Here is a 15,938-nt window from a genome sequence, read left to right on the forward strand (position 1 = left end):
CATTTCAGTACCAGTTTCGGTCATTTTGAGACCTTTTCAACTGTAACGATTAAATAATTAAATTTAGAAAAATTAGAAGAAAAGTTTTTTCAAAGGAATATTTGTATAGTGTTCGGTTGGTGCCTTTCTCTGTCTCCCTTGTTTGCACTTGTGTGTTCGAGGTCGTATATATATATATACCATCATCTTTATTGCCGTTTAAAGTCTAATCTCCATGCTGGCATAGCTTGCATGGCCAGGTTGGATCCAGTGAACTACAAGACTGTATTATGTTTCGTATGTTCCATGTCAGCTTTAGCATCGTTTCTACAGCTGGATAACCTTCCTAGCAGCGACCACTTTACAGAATGTACTGGGTGCTTTTTTCATGGCACCAGCATCAGTGGGGTCACCTTGTAATTTTCAAGAAAAGACAAAGCCCCCTCAAGTGGTAAGAGGAATTGTATTGATGGAACCTGCTTTTTACCATTTATATGGAGTGGAGTGAAAAACATTGGAAGCGGCCAGGATAATGCATGAAAAACTCGAGAGGGATTTAAAGAAGAATGTTGTGATTGGAAAAGTGAATTACAATGACCTTTTTCGTGTGCACAGTTTGTGACAGACCATGCCTTTCTTTTGCTGGGCTCAAATCTCATTTGCGAACCCATGGAAAACAAACTATTCTGCCTATATATCTGTGCACACTTTCCATTTGGTAGACGGATTTGGTAGACAGAAACTGAAAGAAGCCTGTCGTATATATATGTATATATATATATGTGTGTGTATGTGTTTGTCTCCCTGGTGTGTTTACGTCCCCGTCACTTAGCGGTTCGGCAAAAGAGACCGATAGAATAAGTACTGGGCTTACAAAGAATAAGTCCCGGGTTCAATTTGCTCGACTAAAAGGTGGTGCTCCAGCATGGCCGCAGTCAATAATATGTCGTATATATGGGTGTATATATGTCATAAGGTCTGCAAATCTAACGGAGGGGGCCTTAAAAGACATTTTAAGATCCACAAAGATCAGAACTTCACTGCAGCTCTTGGTGGTCCAAAATGGTTATATGATCTACGTGGGTGTCTTTCCAATACATTGTCTGGTTTAAAAAGCCACATCAGATGCCATGATGGAACTAAGGTATAAGTACAAGAGGTGGTCAAACTCTGCACAAGAAGCAGACAACTGCCATACATACATGCATCATCATCATCATCATCGTTTAGCGTCGGCTTTCCATGCTAGCATGGGTTGGACGGTTCAACTGGGGTCTGTGAAGCCACGGACGGATGGTGCTTTTTACGTGCCACAGGCGAGGCTGGCAACGGACACGAACGGATGGTGCTACGTGCCACCAGCACGGGGGCCAGGCCAGGCTGGCAACGGCCACGGACGGATGGTGCTACGTGCCACCAGCATGGGGGCCAGGCCAGGCTGGCAACGGCCACGGACGGATGGTGCTACGTGCCACCAGCACGGGGGCCAGGCCAGGCTGGCAACGGCCACGGACGGATGGTGCTACGTGCCACTAGCATGGGGGCCAGGCCAGGCTGGCAACGGCCACGGACGGATGGTGCTACGTGCCACCAGCACGGGGGCCAGGCCAGGCTGGCAACGGCCACGGACGGATGGTGCTACGTGCCACCAGCACGGGGGCCAGGCCAGGCTGGCAACGGCCACGGACGGATGGTGCTACGTGCCACCAGCACGGGGGCCAGGCAAGGCTGGCAATGGCCACGAATGGATGGTGCTACGTGCCACCCGCACAGGTGCCAGATGGAGCTGGCAGACGGCCAGACGGATGGTGCTTTTTACGTGCAAATATATATATGTGTGCGTGTGTTTCTTTCTTGAATGTATATTTTAATGCTATAATTTGTTGCAGCTACCATCTCTGTGACATACTTAATGATATTCACAGTGGTGAAGGCCACCAAGTGGGGTGTCAATATTGAATTTAAGGACAAATTTTCTGAACATTACTCACCAAGTAAGTTACCTTCTCTTTTTCTTTCTCATCCCCCCCCCCTTCAGCCTCGTTTACAATATATATTTTCTCTCCTTCTCTCATCATCATCATTTAACATGTGCTCTCCATCTTGGACAGTTTGCCTGGAGCTGATTAGTTGGAGAGCTGCACCATATTCCAGCTGACTTGGCACGGTTTCTGCAGCCAAATGACCTTCCTAATGCTGACCACTCCAGGAATATAATGAGTGCTTTTATGTGCCACCAGCATGGGTGCCATTATATAATAAAAATAATAATAATAATAATAAACATTGTGTACAGTGCTCAGGTGCACTACAACTCATCTAAAGTGTATGTATAATCAGGTGTAGTTTCGGCGGATTTCGGAAAGCATGAGGGCCTTAAAGGATGCAGTGTCATGGCAGTCAACAACTGACGCAGGCAGTTTATTCCATGCTTCAGCAACTCTGAGCGTGAAAAAAATATATACATATGTATATATATATATATATATATATATATATATATAATAATAATAATAATAATAATTGTGTACAGTGCTCAGGTGCACTACAACTCATCTAAAGTGTATATATAATCAGGTGTAGTTTCGGCGGATTTCGGAAAGCATGAGGGCCTTAAAGGATGCAGTGTCATGGCAGTCAACAACTGACGCAGGCAGTTTATTCCATGCTTCAGCAACTCTGAGCGTGAAAAAATGTTTCCGAAAGTCATGGAAGGAGCTGTGTTGTTTTCTGACTTTGTAGGCATGTCCACGTGTGTTAGACACATGGAGATCAAAAAGGTGTTCAGTGTTGTTGTTGTTGGTGAGGTGGTTGATAACTTTGTGGGTGTTTACCAAGTCCGTCGCCAGACGCCGGAGCTTCAGTGAATCCATGCCCAGGGAAACAAGGCGCTCAGAATATGGTAGGTGTCTGATGGAGGGTATGCGTTTGGTTGCACGTCTCTGGACAGATTCCAGGAGGTCAATGTTCTGTGCAAGATAGGGGTTCCAAACTGATGATGCGAATTCCAAGTGTGGTCGTACCATAGCTGTATACAGTTTTAAATAGATGATACTGTAACTTTCGGATATTAGAATGTTGAATTATTTATTCATTTTACAAACGAGATCATCAATAGCATACATATATACCTTATAATTCAATACATATAAGAGAAGAATACAAATTATAAAAATCATAATATAAATTATTGAAACCATTAAAATCACTTGTGTCTACTAAACTCTGTCTGTGTGTTGCTTTCTCTAGATATCTCCTCAAACCTTGCGGCCCTCACGGGTATTGCAGCTCTCGCATATTTCATTCACAACTGTGTCCTCTCCATCTTGAGATCTCACAAGAAACCAGAAAATGGGGTTAGTATACCTTTTATTATCATTATTATTATCATTTTTAAGAGGCAAGCTGGCAGAAGCGTTAGCATACTAGATGAAATGCTTAGTGGTATTTTGCCCGTCGCTACGTTCTGAGTTCAAATTCTGCTGGGGTTGACTTTGTTTTTCATGTTTTCAGGATCGATAAATTAAGTACCAGTGATACACTGGGGTTGATGTATTTGGTTAGTCTCTTCCCTGGATTATCATTATTATTATTATTAAGATGGCAAGCTGGCAGAATCGTTAGCACACCAGGTGAAATGCTTATTAACGTTTTGTCCATCTTTACATTCTGAGTTCAAAATCCACCAAAGTCAACTTTGCCTTTCATCCTTTTAGGGTTGATAAATTAAGTACCAGTGAAACACTGGGGTCAATGTAATCGACTAGTCCCCTCCCTGCAAATTTCAGGCCTTGTACCTTCAGTAAAAATGATTATTATCATTATTATTAGACAATATGGAGGAGTGGCTGTGTGGTAAGTAGCTTGCTAATCAACCACATGGTTCCGGGTTCAGTCCCACTGCGTGGCATCTTGGGCAAGTGTCTTCTGCTATCGCCCCGGGCCGACCAAAGCCTTGTGAGTGGATTTGGTAGATGGAAACTGAAAGAAGCCTGTCGTATATATGTATCAGGCTCCAGTCTGATCTGGCAGTGTTTCTACAGCTGGATGCCCTTCCTAACACTAACCACTGAGTGTAGTGGGTGCTTTTTACGTGCCAGGAGCTGGGGCTGGGAGCAGTCACAATCGGTTGGTGCCTTTTATGTGCCACCAGCACCTGTGTTGAAAAAAGGGGAATAACCTTGAAACCCTGGTCCACAGATATTGCTCTGTGCTGGGAATGCTGGACTCCCCTGTTCGAAAATAGAAGGACCCATATAGTGGATCATATAACCAGCTGGAGACAATGTTTTCTGGGGCTAAACAAAAGGTAGCATCCATTCCAACCAGGACTTCCCATATTATTTTGGTAGGTAATCTTTACTTTATTGTTACTGTATGTCCCTCGTTGAGAGATTTGGGAACAATAATGTTTCAAATGATCATCAGACACACCTGTATATCTGTATGTATATTTATCTCTCCGCTACAGGTACGAGATCTCACCATCGCATTCTTCCTCGTCTGTTTCACGTACATCTTTATCGGAGTTGGACTCTACATTTCATTTCCACTTCAAAAATCCTGCATCCAAGATGTAAGTACACACTTTCACTCACACTCCGAGTTGTCTATTGTTCTAATAACGTCCCATGAAGTTGTGGAAGATTTTGGGATTCTGCTGCAGAAGGAGGTGTTGGTACTCGAATTCAAGGAATTTGGCCCTTTTGTTGACTTGGTCATCTTTTTCTTTTCACTTTACTCTTCTACTTGTTTCAGTCATTTGACTGCGGCCATGCTGGAGCACCGCCTTTAATCGAGCAACTCGACCCCAGGACTTATTCTTTTGTAAGCCCAGTACTTATTCTATCGGTCTCTTTTGCTGAACCGCTAAGTAACGGGGACATAAACACACCAGCATCGATTGTCAAGCTATGCTAAGGGGACAAACACAGACACAAACATATACACACGCATACACACACACATATATATATATATATATACATATAATATACGACGGGCTTCTTTCAGTTTCCATCTACCAAATCCACTCACAAGGCTTTGGTCGGCCTGGGGCTATAGCAGAACACACTTGCCCAAGATGCCACGCAGTGGGACTGAACCCGGAACCATGTGGTTGGTAAGCAAACTACTTACCACACAGCCAATGAAAACTTATAAGTGATCACTGTGTAACGACTAAAGTAATTAGTCTAATATTGGAGGTTATAAGTCCTCAACAGAAAAGCAGTGGGGTTTTCTGTAAAACAAGAAATATATATAGGCATGGCTGTGTGGTTACATGAAAAATGGACGTCTCATATCTGAGACTAGCAGCATAGCCCGGCGTTGCCTGGGTATGTAAGAGCCCCTAGTAGGCAATGACTAATCCCAATCTAGTCCTTTCCCTCTAGGGAACGAATGTCTTCTCTTCACTCTTCACTCGAATACTTCTGTGTATACGATGTTCCTAGCTGTCTCTTTGGGCGATAAAAAGGTCGAGTTGTGTCCCCTAGACTGAAAATGTGTTGCATATAAAAAGCTTAGATTCTCGACCCCCATGTCAAATTTATCGATTTTTTTAAGAACTGGGGGAACTTTTCAAAATTTTCGCTGCATTAGTTTTGAATTATGACATTGGGCTATGTGTGTGTCAAGTTTCATCAGAATCGGTTGAAAGCCGTGGTCAGGGTGAGGGTACAACCTGACAGACACACAGACAGACAAACTGCCGTTTATATATAGAGAGATGCAAGATGAAGATGAAGATGAAAAGTGGATGATAGGTGTATATGCTGTTCTTCTGGAGTTTTTGCTCTTTTGTCTACAGAAAATCTGTAAAATACAACGAATGGCTTACTGTGGGTTGGAATACATCTCAATCATTTTGAAACTGGAGACGAATTTGCTATTTAAACGCATCGCTGATCAGCAGTGTCTGCCTGTGTTCTGTTTATAGTGAGCTGCTGAATAGCGCAACCAGTTACTAAATATCATCATCATCATCGTTTAACATCCATCTTCCATACACGTATGAGTAGGTTTTAAATGAGCATCACTGTCATACAAGCAGTGTTGTCCCTTGCACAGAAAACCATGTCTGGTCATAGGGAGAGTGGGAAATATTTGAGGCTTGGTGACAGGAAAGGCATTTGACCATAATGAAAAGATCCAGAAGGATGAAAAGAGAAACTGGCCTTGGCAGGATTTGAACTCAGAAACACTGCAACCAGGCATTGGACAATGAGAGGAACATCATAAGAGGGACCTGTCCTTCGTGTCAGTCCATCATAATGTCTGCCCTTCCGGTCTCTGTGACTGAAGAGAAGATAACCGCTCTGAAATGCAAGCATCCCACAGGTGGCGCTGTCGGTTGTTTCAGTGTCTTTACACCTTTCTGTCTAGAGCAGTGCTTTTCAAACTTTTTGCTGGAGCGGAACCCCAAGGAAACATTCCACTGGCTCGAGGAACCGGTGAGGTAGAAAAACTACCCAAGGCTACTGTGTCAGTTTTGGTAGGGATTTTAGGGTTAGGATGCCCTTCATAACACTAACCACTCTGCAGAGTGGGCTCAGTGCTTTTTATGTGGCACTAAGCACAGGTGAGGTTAGTTTTGGCATGGTTTTTACAGCTGGATGCCCTTCCAGATGCCAACCACTTTACAGTGTGGACTGGATGCTTTTTAAGTGGCACCTGCACTGACAGGGTCACCAAGTAACTTGCAAGACAAGGAATTATGAGAGGGGCAGGGGGCATTTGAGGAGGGGATCTTGTGTCAGAGGATGAAAGGTTAGAGTGTGACAGAGAGACAGAAGCAGGAGTCTTTCCACAACAGAGGTGGGCATTAGAGGAGGAGGTGATCCAGTATCAGATGACGAAAGGGTTAGAGTGTGACAGAGAGACAGAAGCAGGAGTCTTTCCACAACAGAGGTGGGCATTAGAGGAGGAGGTGATCCAGTATCAAACGGTGAAAGGTTAGAATAGAGAAATGTCTTACTATAGAAGAGGTATATGGTTACCCAGTGAGAGAGAGAGAGAGAGGAATATCAAGAATTCATACATCCCAATCTAGTTAGGTAGCATCAAGGCTGATTCAAGATATATTTACTCCCATTTTTCTACAGCAAGAATTCTTAATGATCGGTGACACATAAGAAAACACCATCCGAGCATGGCCGTTCGCCAGCCTCATCTGGCACCTGTGTCGGTGGCACATAAAAAACACCATCCAATCGTGGCCGTCTGCCAGCCACATCTGGCACCTGTGTCGGTGGCACATAAAAACACCATCCGAGCGTGGCCGTCTGCCAGCCTCATCTGGCACCTGTGTCGGTGGCACATAAAAAACACCATCCGATCGTGGCCGTTCGCCAGCCTCATCTGGCACCTGTGTCGGTGGCACATAAAAACACCATCCGATCGTGGCCGTCTGCCAGCCTCATCTGGCACCTGTGTCGGTGGCACATAAAAACACCATCCGAGCGTGGACGTCTGCCAGCCTCGTCTGGCACCTGTGTCGGTGGCACATAAAAAACACCATCCAATCGTGGCCGTTCGCCAGCCTCATCTGGCACTTGTGTCGGTGGCACATAAAAAACACCATCCGATCGTGGCCATCTGCCAGCCTCATCTGGCACCTGTGTCGGTGGCACATAAAAACACCATCCGAGCGTGGCCGTCTGCCAGCCTCGTCTGGCACCTGTGTTGGTGGCACATAAAAAACACCATCCGATCGTGGCCGTTTGCCAGACTCGTCTGGCACCTGTGTCGGTGGCACATAAAATCACCCACTACACTCTCGGAGTGGTTGGCGTTAGGAAGGGCATCCAGCTGTAGAAACACTGCCAGATCTGACTGGCCTGGTGCAGCCTTCGGGCTCCCCAGACCCCAGTTGAACCGTCCAACCCATGCTAGCATGGAAAGCGGACGTTAAACGATGATGATGATGATGATGATGAAAACAGAATGAATGGTTTTTTTATGAGTTCAAATACGCTTCAAGCATATTCAAAATGGTAATGAGTTTGCTGTTTACAGCCATCTGATCAGTTCTGTCACCCTGTGTTTTATATATGGTGAGCTGCTGAACAGCACAACCAGTCATTGAACATCATCATCATCTCATCATCGTTTAGTGTCCGCTTTCCATGCTAGCATGGGTTGGACGGTTCAACTGGGATCTGGGAAGCCAGAAGGCTGCACCAGGCCCAGTCTGATCTGGCAAAGTTTCTATGGCTGGATGCCCTTCCTAACGCCAACCACTCCGTGAGTGTAGTGGGTGCTTTTTACGTGCCACCAGCACAGGTGCCAGACGAGGCTGGCAAACGACCACGATCGGATGGTGCTTTGTACGTGCCACCGGCACGGAGGCCAGGCGAGGCTGGCAAACGGCCACGATCGGATGGTGCTTTTTACGTGCCACTGGCACGGAGGCCCATTGGAGTGGCGCTGGCAACGGCCACGTTCGGATGGTTCTCTTATGTGCCACCGGCACTGGTATCACAGCTACAATTTCCATTCATGTTGATTGATTTTGATTTTCACTTGCCTCAACAGGTCTTCACAAGTAGAGTTTTGTGTCCCAAGAAGGAAAGGTATGCATAAGTGGACTGAGGCTATGGGTTATGTTCTCACTTGAACGATAACAAGAATATCCTAAAGAGACCTATCTCTCATATCAGTTTGTAGTATCTGCCTTTCTGGTCTCTGCTGCTGAAGAGGAGAAAATGACTCCAAAATGTATGCCTCCAATGGTCTGGTTAGGTGACGTTGTGGGCTCCCTCAGTGTACTAACACCTTTCCACTGTAAGAAACCCAGTGAATGGGTTACTTACCAGTTTAAATATGGTTGAGGCATATTGGAACCTGTATCAAGTTTGTATTTCCACAAATCACTGATTTACTATTACTCCAGAATTATAATAAAATATTTTACCTTCTCTGCCGCAGATGAACTGTCCTTCATATATATACGCAATAAGTACATTTGTTTCTATTTCTAGAATATACTAAACAATCTTCCGTTAGACGATAGCCTGGCATTTGCAGCCCGAGCCTGTATGTTGCTCCAGATGGTCGCAGTCTTCCCGTTGCTAATCTATGTGTTTCGAGTTCAGTTCTTCCATGTGGTCTCTGGAAATATTTACCCTGGGTAAGTAGACTCATTATTTTGGCCAGGTGGGTGGGTTATAGGGGTGGCAAAGCAGGCAGGGTGTCTGCTGGGGGTGAGTGTAGGGTGGGGGTGGGGTGGGGGTCGAGGTTGGTGGGTCGTCTGGAGCGATGGGTGTTCTGTTGGAATGGTTGTTGGAAGTGGGGGCTCTCAGGTGGTGGGCAGAAGAGTATGCGTGGAGGTTGGGGGTGGGTATGTGTAGGGTCGGGCGGGGGGAGCAGGTGATGGCCTGGTGTTTGAGTTTGGTGGTCAGTAAGTGTGTAGGTCTGGTGTGTGTACAGGTCTGTGTAGAAACATAAAGGTGTGTAGGGGGTGGAAACCTGGCGTGTGTCTGTCTGTGCTTTTGATGGCCCATGGTGGTATGCAGTCTGTTGAGATGGCTGCAGAGTGAGGAATATCTGTAGAGGCCTGAGGATGGCGCAGTCTGTAGGGATCCCTGCAAAGCAAGGGGCTCCAAAGGAAGTGGGACTGGTCCACAGGACATTATACGGGGAGATCTGTATGGGAGGTACCATATTTGGGGTGTTTGTGGAGGTGTGGCAGGTCAGTCTATTATAGTGGTTTTCATAGGGGTCCACGTCACCCTTGAAGGTCCACAGAAGATTTTGATGTTAAAATTTAAGTATAATAAATTAGTTACACTTCTACAATTCATGAAATATTTTAGTTTTTAAGGTGTGGCTGTGTGATAAGAAGCTTGCTTGCCAACCACATGGTCCCAGGTTCAGTCCCATTATGGGGTACCTTTGGCAAGTGTCTTCTACTATAGCCTCAGGCCAACCAAAGCCTTGTGATTGGATTTGGTAGACGGAAACTGAAAGAAGCCCATCGTGTATATATGTGTGTGTGTGTGTATGTTTTTGTGTGTGTTTGCCCCCACCACCACCACCACCACCACTTGAGAATCGATGTTGGTGTGCTCACATCCCTGTAACTTAACAGTTCAGCAAAAGAGGCCGATAGAATAAGTAATAAGTTCTAGGATTACCAAGAATAAGTCCTGGGGTCGATGTGTTCAACTAAAGGCGGTGCTCCAGCATGGCCACAGTTAAATGACTGAAACAAATAAAAGAATATATATATACATATATAATTTTTTTCACCCTTATTGTGATTTCAATTATAAATTAATATGTTCTCAAACCGGCTGTAAACTACTGGGGTAGTATTTGCATCCGGGTTTAGCGTGAGAATGAGGATATTTGAACATAACTGCAGATATAATCGCCTGTGCCATTTGCCTTTGTTTTGGCTTCGTGTTGATGTTGGCGTTTGACTCAGCAAAGTATATTTTTTTGATATACTCTACTGAAGATTCGAAAATGATTCTCTTTACTCTTTACTCTTTTACTTGTTTCAGTCATTTGACTGCGGCCATGCTGGAGCACCACCTTTAATCGAGCAACTCGACCCCGGGACTTATTCTTTTTAAAGCCCAGTACTTATTCTATCGGTCTCTTTTGCCGAGCCGCTAAGTGACGGGGACATAAACACACCAGCATCGGTTGTCAAGCTATGCTCGGGGACAAACACAGACACACAAACACACACACGCATATATATATATACATATATACGACGGGCTTCTTTCAGTTTCCGTCTACCAAATCCACTCACAAGGCTTTGGTCGGCCCGAGGCTATAGTAGAAGACACTTACCCAAGGTGCCACGCAGTGGGACTGAACCCGGAACCATGCGGTTGGTAGACAAGCTACTTACCACACAGCCACTCCTAAGTAAAATTACACAATCTATTAATGGTGAAACAATTGTATAGAGTTAATCTATTTTTCCGTTATTTTTCATTTGTCCTGCTCGCTTACATTCTTGGCGCGTTGAATTTAATTCTTGAGAACAATTCTTTAATGGTGGATTCCCTTCGTGGAGCTATATCTAGCGTTAGAGTTGACCACATGTGGACTCTCTCTCGTTACTTGTATACATATATATATATATATATATATAAATTTATATAAATAATTATATAGCGAATTATAATAACGAATATAATCGTGCTTATGGGGTGCAATTTAACTGGCCGCGTGCATACGTGCATATGTATTTATGTATGGACGTTCGTATATATAAGTATATCATTTGTTCTGCATATATATATCTGTATTTATGTACCCTTGATATATTCAATTGATGACGGTAAAGCTTATCTAAAGCAAAACCAGAATCCTGGATCTTGAATTATTCAATAATTTTTGCTTGTATATTTTGTCCCCTGTCTTATCCCATGGTACGATATGAACACTTTAACGTGGTTTTTATAGTCAGAATTTCGACTGCTATTTCGGCATGTTGGTGTCTCTTAGACACCCTCATTTTTAATTATATATATATATATATATATGTGCATATGCATGTGCCTGTCCCTCCACTTTTGCTTGATGACCGGTGTTGGTATGTTTACATCCCCGTAGTGCAGAAGGTTGTCTGTTGCCAACTCTGATCAACCCATCAGCATTCACGTAGTTTGGTCAAAAGGATTGCTCATTCATTCGCATCATCTTCAATTAATCATACATTACCATAGGCACAGGTGTGGCTGTGTGGTAAGAAGCCTGCTTCGCAACCACATGGTTCCAGGTTCAGTCCCACTGCATGGCACCTTCAACAAATGTCTTCTGCTATAGCCACAAGCCAACCAAAACCTTGTGAGTGGATTTGAAAGATGGAAACTGAAAGAATCCCACCATGTGTGTGTGTGTGTGTGTGTGTATTTATTACAAAGCAGCAGAAATATCACAAACTGTTTCGTTGGTCCTTTCAACCAACAAAACAAAACCATTTTCAAATGTGTATCCATTAACCCTTTAGTATTTAAACCGGCCATCATCATCATCATCATTAAGCGTTCACTTTCCATGCTAGCATGGGTTGGACGGTTCAACTGGGGTCTGTGAAGCCAGAAGGCTGCACCAGGCCGTCTGATCTGGCAGTGTTTCTATGGCTGGATGCCCTTCCTAATGCCATATCCGGCCAAAATAGTTAATCTGTTTTATGTTCAAACTGACCAGATCCAGGCCCTCACACCTACCCTACAATGTTATTCTACATTAAGTAATTACACCATCAAGATCTTGAAGATATGAGATAATGCATGATTAATTCAAATCAATGGGAATCAATAGGCATTATGTTTGATAGAATAATCTGAACACTAAAGGGTTAAACTAATTTCAGGTTTGCTTATAACCTTGTTTTTGTTCCATTCTAAACAAAACTGTCTGACAAACGGGAACATGAAACTCTGAGTAACAGCTTTTGTTATATTTCTGCTGCTTTTAAATGAAGCATATTACTCTACCTCTGGTATTTGAGTACTATTTTTTCACCTGGTATATATTGGCACCTGTGCAGGTGGCACGTAAAAAGCACCCACTACACTCACGGAGTGGTTGGCGTTAGGAAGGGCATCCAGCTGTAGAAACATTGCCAGATTAGACTGGAGCCTGGTGCAGCCTTCTGGCTTCCCAGATCCCCGGTCGAACCGTCCAACCCATGCTAGCATGGAGAACGGACGTTAAACGATGATGATGATGATATATATATATAGATCAGCAACAATTTAGATTCAAATGAATATGGTACTTAATTTAGATGCACCAGAATTTTGTATGGTGTTACCCATAAAATTATGCGGGGTGATTATAATCAAAAATAAGCAACAAGAATGAATCCGGTAATTTAGTACAATTGTTTCATACTACAACATTTTATTAAAAGCTGTAAATATTACAGCAGATTTAAGATGCCGAGTAATCTTCAGCTAATTTTATTATTTACCTTCCCTAAGATGTTATTAATTGATCTGAGAACTTTATATTATTGGAAAACCTATATAAAATTAGCTGAAAATTACTCGGCATCTTAAATCTGCTGTAATATTTACAGCTTTCAATAAAATGTTGTAGTATGAAACAATTGTACTAAATTACCGGATCCATTCTTGTTGCTTATTTTTGATTTTATGTATGTATTTATGGATGTGTGTATGTATATGTGTGTTTTTGTGTGTGTTTGTACCCCACCATCGTTTGACAACTGGCGTTGGTGTATTGACATTTGTAACTTAGCAGTTCAGCAAAACAGATTGATTGGATGAGTACCAGGCTTAACAAATACGTACCGGGGTCAATCCATTCAACTAAAAGCCTTCAAGGTGGTGCTCTAGCATGGCTGCAGCTTAATGACTGAAACAAAAGATAAGAATCTTTTGATGAGGCACCTGTTAACGTTTCCGGATGACATTGTAGGGTACGTGTAAGAGGCCAGATCTGACTGGTTTGAGCATAAAACCAGTGGAATATTTCGTGCAGATATGACTGGATTAAATGCTTAAAAGCGTTCCAACCATGACCTTCCCATTTTTTTCTAGAAATGATCAACACTCTTTTTTTTGCTTTCTTCCTCTCTCTGAGTGGTTAATGGATAAAGGCCACCGCATCACAGTCTTCTCCCTTATTTATTTCAGGGTACTCAAAGTGGTCCTTATGAATCTACTCATGTGTGCAATCAGCATCCTGTTTGCGTGTTTCCTGCCTAAAATTGGGAAAGTCATCGGGTAAGTTGCTATCTTCCTCTCCCTGAACTATGCACACTCACATCTCACAATTACTATATTACTCGATCACAACCACCACCAGCATTACTAAACAGATTGAAACAGCTGTGTGGTCAGAAGTTGGCTTTCCAACCACATGGTTCCAGGTTCAGGGCTCAGTGGTTAGCGCGTCGAGCTTAAGTCGTGAGGTTGTGAGCTCAAATCCCTGACCGGGCTGCGTGTTGTGTTCTTGAGCAAGACACTTTATTTCATGTTGCTCCAGTTCACTCAGCTGTAGAAATGAGTTGCGACCTCACTGGTGCCAAGGTGTATCGGCCCCTTTGTCTTTCCCTTGGATAACCCTGGTGGCGTGGAGAGGGGAGGCCGGGATGCATGGGCGACTGCTGGTCTTCCATAAACCACTTTGCCCAGACTTGCGATTAGGAGGGTAACTTTCTAGGTGCAATCCCATGGTCAGTGTCGTGACCGAAGGGGGTCCCGATCCCACTGAGTGCTACCTTAAATCCTTTAAAATGTTTCAGCCCGAAGGCCGCGGCCATGCTGGGGCACCACCTTGGGCAATTATCTTCTTCTATAACTTCAAGGCCAACCAAAGCCCTGGATTTGGTAGACAGAAATGGAAAGAAACATGTCATATAGTCTTTCTTTCACTTGTTTCAGTCATTTTGAACGTGGCCATGCTGGAGCACCACCTTAAAGAGTGTTAGTCACAAATATCAACCCAAGGACTTATTCCTTGTAAGCCTAGTGGGGGGGGGAGACAAACATAAACACACACTATATATATATATATGACTAGCAGTATCGCCCAGCGTTGCTCGGGTTTGTAAGGGAAATAACTCTATAAGCATTTTTAGAGATGTAAAGTATAATAGCCATCTCAATATGGCTAACCACAAAGGGGGGGGGGGGTTACTCTAGCCCCAGGACGACACCTAAAGCCAGCTGGAGGAGGTGACCTCCTGGGGCTACAAACTACAGTAGCATCCACCCATAGGGGTTTGTAGCCCCAGGAGGACACCTAAAGCCAGCTGGAGGAGGAGGTGTCCTCCTGGGGCTACAAACTACAGTAGCATCCACCCTTAGGGGTTTGTAGCCCCAGGACGACACCTAAAGCCAGCTGGAGGAGGTGTCCTCCTGGGGCTACAAACTACAGTAGCATCCACCCTTAGGGGTTTGTAGCCCCAGGACGACACCTAAAGCCAGCTGGAGGAGGTGTCCTCCTGGGGCTACAAACTACAGTAGCATCCACCCATAGGGGTTTGTAGCCCCAGGAGGACACCTAAAGCCAGCTGGAGGAGGTGTTCTCCTGGGGCTACAAACTACAGTAGCATCCACCCTTAGGGGTTAGCCATATTTAAATGGCAAACATACGTCACGAAAAATAAGAAAAAAAAGTGGAAATTTTACCGGTGAGTGTGTTAAATAATAAGGCACAAAAAGAAAATGACTCTCTCCCCAGACGCAACAAAAAATGCTTCAACACACGAATTCCTATAAAGAATCTTGTAAACCAAATCCCAAAACCGAAATAATGCTGTTGTTGTTGTTCTTCTTCTTACAGGTTTGTCGGAGCCTTCTGCGGTTTCTCCTACGCCCTTGGCTTGCCTTTCCTCATCCATCTTATTTCCCTTTATGAGAAACATCAACTTACCTGGCACTCGTTCTTCATCCACACGTTCTTCATTTTGCTCGGATTTGCAAATTTCATTGCACAGTTTTTTATCTCCGGACACTGAAGAGGGCAACAAAGAGCAACAACCTCGCCTTCTCTTCTTTCTACCTTCTTTGAGTATAGTGCGTGCGTGCGTGTGTGTGTACATATATATAAGATAAATATGTGTATTCATATATATATGTGTGTGTGTGTGTGTGTGTGTGTGTGTGTGTGTGTGTGTGGGTGTGTTTTAAATACATATATTTACTCATGCAAACACACACGTGTGTGTGTGTGTGTACATATATAAGATAAATATGTGTATTCATATATATGTGTGTGTTTATATAAATATATATATATATACACACAGATACATACAGCTGTGTGTGTATATATATAGATACATATATGGTGGGGTATATAATGTAAAATATATGGTTGTGTATGAATTTGCGTGTGTATACATGTGTGTGAATAAATATATATATATATATACATACACACACACACACACACATGCATGTGTGATTATTTTTATATGCTTGTTCAGTATATATATCTTTTCACACACAGTA

General features: G+C 43.7%; 1 protein-coding gene across 3 annotated transcripts in view; it reads left to right on the top strand.

The window, feature by feature from the left end:
• The window catches only part of LOC115230022 (sodium-coupled neutral amino acid transporter 9), a 37,757-nt gene extending 22,136 nt beyond the window's left edge, over positions 1–15,621 (top strand). The window contains exons 11-17 of one of the 3 annotated variants that reach the window (XR_004997424.1): positions 1,869–1,973; positions 3,229–3,335; positions 4,451–4,555; positions 8,964–9,112; positions 13,614–13,703; positions 15,268–15,508; positions 15,598–15,621. Coding sequence is in view for 2 of the 3 variants with exons in the window: in XM_029800262.2 (XP_029656122.1) it covers positions 1,869–1,973; positions 3,229–3,335; positions 4,451–4,555; positions 8,964–9,112; positions 13,614–13,703; positions 15,268–15,442 (731 nt within the window). In the remaining variant the exon portion in view is untranslated. Of the gene's footprint in view, positions 1–1,868; positions 1,974–3,228; positions 3,336–4,450; positions 4,556–8,963; positions 9,113–13,613; positions 13,704–15,267; positions 15,564–15,597 lie in introns of those variants that run through there. The other 2 variants (XM_029800262.2, XM_029800261.2) reach the window with 2 other exon arrangements.
• Positions 15,622–15,938: the final 317 nt, after the last annotated feature.

Source organism: Octopus sinensis, unplaced genomic scaffold, assembly GCF_006345805.1.
Source record: "Octopus sinensis unplaced genomic scaffold, ASM634580v1 Contig14123, whole genome shotgun sequence".
Classification (NCBI taxonomy): Eukaryota; Metazoa; Mollusca; class Cephalopoda; order Octopoda; family Octopodidae; genus Octopus; species Octopus sinensis.